We start from the raw sequence: 5,000 nt of genomic DNA, 5'->3' as shown, positions 1-5,000 counted from the left end.
CTGGTAGCGAGTGGATCAGATCGGCGATGCCTGTGGAACAGCGGGGATGGCGAGAGAGAGAGAGAGAGAGAGAGAGAGAGTGTGTGTGTGTGTGTTAGAGATAGGGAGAGGGAGCGGGAGGAGAAAACAGTCGAGCGAGGGGCCAGTGATGGTGCGAGGAGAGTGGGAAAGTCGGGAAGGGGAGGAGGGGAGCGCACCCTCGAGTTGCTGTAGGAGTTGCGGCGGGGAGACCGGGGTCCGTGGCGTCGATGCCCGCATGGGGGTGACCGCCCGGGAGGAGGCCATGATGGCAAGGCAAGGCGGAGTGCAGGCGAAAGAGGGCCGAGACGTGGGGGGAGAAAGGGGGGGGGGGCAGGGTGGGAGCATGATCCCCCAGCAGGGGAGCTGGGAGAGAAGGTTCTGCCTCCTGATGAAGACTGACCGTCGGCTCTCCCCTGCTGGGATAACCTGCGGACGGGGATGGATTGAGGGGCGAGGGGCAGCCGGGGAGATCGCCCCTCCGCGAGCACGGGGCACATACAGCCCCCAAACCAGATCGGGGCAGGTAAAATGCACACACATCCCGCACACGACTCTGGCGACGCTTTGGCGAGGGCCCGGCGCGTGCGGGGCGTGCCCGGCAACGACGCACCGTGCTTGTCCCATACACATGTGCAGCACCGGCCCCTACGCCCCCGGCACTGGAGAGCTGACCAGGTCCGGGAAGGACTGTGCACCGAGCAGGAACCAAGGGCTTCGTATTAGTGCCAACACCGGGCGCGTGCATCCGAGCCGAGGTAATAACAATCGAATCGGGTGTGTCATGTGCTTTTGTCACACGTGTGGCCTCGCGGTGACTTCCCGGGTGTCGGTGGGCATGTGCGCTGTTTAGTAAATAACCCTGGAGGTGGAACCTGAAGCGATGGGCACCGGCTCGTCGCTGGTCCTACGCGCGCGCGCGCGCACACACGTTCCGCCCCGTTTGCGGAGGCCAGGGAGGGGCCTAACGAAGTACGGCAGAGGGGCGTGGGGAGGCGGCGGAAAAAAAGAGGCCCCAGCTGCTGCCACGACCGCTTCGGGCCAGGGGGGAGGGAAAAGTAAAGCCGCCGAATAAAAAAGGATTAAATAGCTGCCGGCGATGTTTCTCGGTTCTTTTGTGTGTGTGTGTGTGTGGGGGGGGGGGGCGGGGGCTATGTGAGCTAGGGCTTTTTGGGGCAACTCGGGGGAAACACATCACGGCGAGGGGCGAGTGTGTGCAAGGGGCGTTTTACCTGTGTAGGGGCATGGAGTACCCCGTCTTGCATGCATGTGTGTATGTATGTGTGTGTGCCAGCCATGCGTTCGGGGTGACATTTCACCGGTTCGTGGTCCTGTCTGCCGGCCGAGCGACCCGCGTAAGTTCCCTCGGAGTTGGGCGGGGGCGCAGGGGGGTCGCCCGCGTCCCCCCCAGGCGATCGCCCGGGAGAAGGGCCAGGCGGCGGGCCGTCGGACTAATGGGGCAGAGGCCGGGTCTGACCATGCCCCCGGTGCCTGGTCGGTGGCCACCGGGACCCGGGGTGCGCGCGGGCGGTGGGGGCCCCTGCCTAGGGCCACTTCCGGTCGAGCGTGCGAGCCTAGGACAACCCCCCCTCCCCCCCAGGTGCTTGGCCCTGCCGTCCCCTCGCCCTGTGCTGGCCGATCGTCACAGTGCCGCCGGCGCTGGCGAGGATGGCCGGTCGCGTGTCGGCGTGCCGTCCGGTTGGCGGGATACGCACGTTCCGCCACCCCTCCCCCTCGGCCCCCCCCCCCCCCCATGCGGTAGCCGCATAAGCGTGCGCAGCGTGCCCGCGCGTCCCTCCGCCGGAGGAGTCTCTGGCCGCGGAGCCCCCCGAGTGGGGCCAACCCGGGTGTAGGGGGGAGGGGGAGGGATGGCCAGGGACCGAGTCCCCGTTGTCCACCACCCGGTCCCCCCCCCCCCGGCCGGCGGGGGGCGTCTCGGACGCGTGTGGGGGAGGGGGGCTTTTTGGCGCACCCGCCCGGCCATCCCTCCCCCGCGCGAAGCGCCCGGACCAAACGTGTGAGCCCTCGTTCCGCCCCTAGCAGCCCGATCGCCTCCGCTTTTCGCCTCCCCCCCCCTTACCTTCGCCATGCTTCGCACCGGTATTGTCTCCCTCTCTCGCCCCCTGGGCGCCGCCCGCATGGTGGCCCCCCGCTTCTACTCGGCCGTGGCCAACAAGGAGTACGACGTCGCCGTCATCGGTGGTGGTCCCGGTGGCTACGTCGCCGCCATCAAGGCTGCCCAGCTCGGTCTGAACACCGTGTGCATTGAGTCTCGCGGCAAGCTCGGCGGTACCTGCCTCAACGTTGGCTGCATCCCCTCCAAGTCCCTGCTGAACACCACCCACATGTACCACGTTGCCAAGAACGACTTCCCCAAGCTCGGCCTCAAGGGTACGTGCCCCTCCCTCGGCGCTGTGGCTGCGGCTGCGGCTGCTGCCGCTCCTTCCACTATTCTTTCCTTGCTCTTCGGGCTTCCTTTGCCACCGACTTCCGTGCGCGCGCGCGCGCGCGCGCACACACACACGCCCACACGCTCTCTTCTCACACGGCCTCGCCCTGTCCCCCCTTCCCCCCCTCCCCTGCCGACAGCTTCCGATATCTCCTACGACCTCGACGCCCTGATGAAGAACAAGGACAAGGTTGTCACCGGCCTGACTGGCGGTATTGAGATGCTCTTCAAGAAGAACAAGGTCACCTATGTCAAGGGTAAGGGCCGCATCACCGCCCCCTCCAGCCTGAACGTCGACCTGATCGACGGCGGCAGCGAGGCCATCAAGGCCAAGCACATCATCATTGCCACCGGCTCCGAGCCCTCTCCCTTCCCCGGCCTGAAGGTGCGTGCATTGTCCCCGGCCGTTGGCCCGCCGCCCGTCCCCCCCCCCCCTCCTGTCTAGTACCCATTTGTCGCTGACACCCTTGCACTCCTCCTCCCTCCGTCCTTCCCCGTCATCCGCCGCACCTCTCTTGCACGGCACCACCCATCCATACGTACATATGTATATACATGCAGGTCGACCAGGAGAAGATCATCGACTCCACCGGTGCCCTCGCCCTCAAGACCGTCCCCAAGAAGATGGTTGTCATTGGCGGTGGTGTGATCGGTCTCGAGCTTGTGCGTTCTCCGTCATCCTTCCCTTCTTGTGACCCCCCCCCCTCGTTTCCACTTCCGACTGACAGCTTGGCCACTTGCTCCCCGACCGCGGTCGCGCTACCGAAGGGCTCCGTCTGGCGCCGCCTCGGCTCTGAGGTCACCGTCGTCGAGTTCGCCGACGCCATTGGCGCCGGCATGGACAGCGCCATTGCCAAGTCCTTCCAGCGCAGCCTCACCTCCCAGGGCATCAAGTTCATGACCTCCACCAAGGTGGTCGGCGTGGACCAGTCCTCCGGTGCCCAGAGCGTCATCGTCGAGCCCAAGGCCGGCGGCGCTCAGACCAAGATCGAGGCCGATGTCGTCCTTGTTTCCATCGGTCGCCGCCCCTACACCGATGGCCTCGGCCTGAAGGAGGTCGGCGTCGCCCTCGACGACAAGGGCCGCGTCCAGGTCAACGACCAGTTCCAGACCAACGTCCCGGGCATTTACGCCATCGGTGATGTCATCGACGGTCCGATGCTGGCCCACAAGGCCGAGGAGGAGGGTGTTGCCTGTGTGGAGAACATCGCCGGCAAGCATGGCCATGTCAACTACGAGGCCATCCCGTCCGTGGTCTACACCCACCCCGAGGTTGCCCAGGTCGGCAAGACCGAGGAGCAGCTCAAGGCTGAGGGCGTCGCCTTCCGCGTTGGTGACTTCCCCTTCATGGCCAACTCTCGTGCCCGCGCCAACAACGATGCCGTCGGTAACGTCAAGGTCCTGGCCGACGCCAAGACCGACCGCATCCTCGGTATCCACATCATCGGCCCCAACGCCGGCGAGCTCATCGCTGAGGCTGTCCTGGCCGTCGAGTACCAGGCCTCCTCCGAGGATGTTGCCCGCACCTGCCACGCTCACCCGGTGCGTTTTTCCTTCCCCTCTTCGCCTGTCCTTTTGTCCCTCCCTCCCTCTCTCTCTCTCTCTCTCTCTCTCCCCTCGCGCAACTGCGAGATGTGGCGGGGAGGAGAGCACGCCAGGGGCGGCCCCTGTTGCTGCCCTTCGTGATGCTCGCGCGCGCGCGCGCCGCTCGCGTCCCCCCCTCCTCCCCCTTCGTTGATTGTGTATGCCTGCTGCTGACTTTCCTTCTCCGTGTCCGCCCTTCTCGCTCGCTCGCTCTCTCCCCCTCCAGACCCTCTCTGAGGCCCTGAAGGAGGCCTGCATGGCTGCCTACGACAAGCCCATCCACATGTAAGTGGCTTTCTGTCCCTCCCCTTCCATCCGCCCTTTCCTTTCCTCTCCGGGGGCCAGCTGGCCCTATATTCCGCCGAATGCGCGTGGCCCCGGGACTGGCAGGGGCAAGGGCATCCTTGCGCGCCAGTGTACGCGCAGGGGAGCCGCTAGGGCCGCGTCCCCTCTCTGCTTCCCCTACTCCCTCCCCCTACCCCCCCCCCATGTGTGTGTCCTTTTCTTCCCTTGCCCTCCACACCCCCAAAAGATCGACCCTACCTCTTTTTTGCTCCGTTGCCGGTGTCCCCTATTTTCTGCGGCCGCATTTGTGCCTGCTTCTCCTCTCTCCCCCCTCCTCGCACATCATGTGGCTGGGATTGTTCCTTCTTTTGGTCTTTATCCTTGGCGTTCCGTAGCGGGCGCATATTCGCACTTCGCCTGCGCCACCTGGCCCCTTGGCCAAATGACCCTGTGGCGCGGGTACATCGGGGGGTGCGCCCACACACGCGCACACGCACTGTGGTCGCCGGGAGAAGGGGGGGGGAGGGGGGGGCCAGGGAGAGGGGAGGCCTACATGCCCTCCCCCCCCCCCCCCCCCCCCCCAGGGGGGGGGGGGGGCGCGGGGGGGTGCTGGGGGGGGGGGGGGGGGGGGGGGGGGGGGGCGTTCTTCTGGCCCGTTCGGCGG

General features: G+C 66.4%; 2 protein-coding genes across 2 annotated transcripts in view; one reads left to right on the top strand and one right to left on the bottom strand.

Annotated features, from left to right (window-relative positions):
- The window catches only part of H696_04512 (hypothetical protein), a 3,796-nt gene extending 3,448 nt beyond the window's left edge, over positions 1-348 (bottom strand). Inside the window, exons 1-2 of the mRNA XM_009498393.1 lie at positions 198-348; positions 1-30 (exon numbers count right to left, since the gene is read on the bottom strand). The exon at positions 1-30 is cut by the window's left edge and continues 81 nt beyond it. Of these exons, the coding sequence (XP_009496668.1) occupies positions 1-30; positions 198-285 (118 nt within the window). The 5' untranslated portion in view covers positions 286-348. The remainder of the gene's footprint in view (positions 31-197) is intronic.
- Positions 349-1,916: 1,568 nt separating this feature from the next.
- Positions 1,917-4,597, top strand: H696_04511 (dihydrolipoyl dehydrogenase 1, mitochondrial). The gene is made up of 5 exons (XM_009498392.1): positions 1,917-2,409; positions 2,608-2,852; positions 3,029-3,130; positions 3,236-4,009; positions 4,278-4,597. Exons 1-5 carry the CDS (start codon positions 2,106-2,108, stop codon positions 4,338-4,340), a joined length of 1,488 nt encoding a protein of 495 aa, XP_009496667.1. The 5' UTR covers positions 1,917-2,105; the 3' UTR covers positions 4,341-4,597.
- Positions 4,598-5,000: the final 403 nt, after the last annotated feature.

Source organism: Fonticula alba (genome assembly GCF_000388065.1).
Source record: "Fonticula alba strain ATCC 38817 unplaced genomic scaffold supercont2.7, whole genome shotgun sequence".
NCBI classification, from domain to species: domain Eukaryota; order Rotosphaerida; family Fonticulaceae; genus Fonticula; species Fonticula alba.
The sequence above is the reverse complement of the archived record's forward strand: the minus strand, read 5'-3'. Positions and strand labels throughout refer to the sequence as shown.

Bases quoted from the DNA above. Each gene is read 5' to 3' on its own strand.
- H696_04511 (XM_009498392.1), top strand. From the start codon at position 2,106: ATGCTTCGCACCGGTATTGTCTCCCTCTCTCGCCCCCTGGGCGCCGCC. The intron at 2,853-3,028 runs GTGCGTGCATTG...ATATACATGCAG, and splicing joins CTCCCTTCCCCGGCCTGAAG to GTCGACCAGGAGAAGATCAT. The intron at 3,131-3,235 runs GTGCGTTCTCCG...GCGCTACCGAAG, and splicing joins GTGTGATCGGTCTCGAGCTT to GGCTCCGTCTGGCGCCGCCT.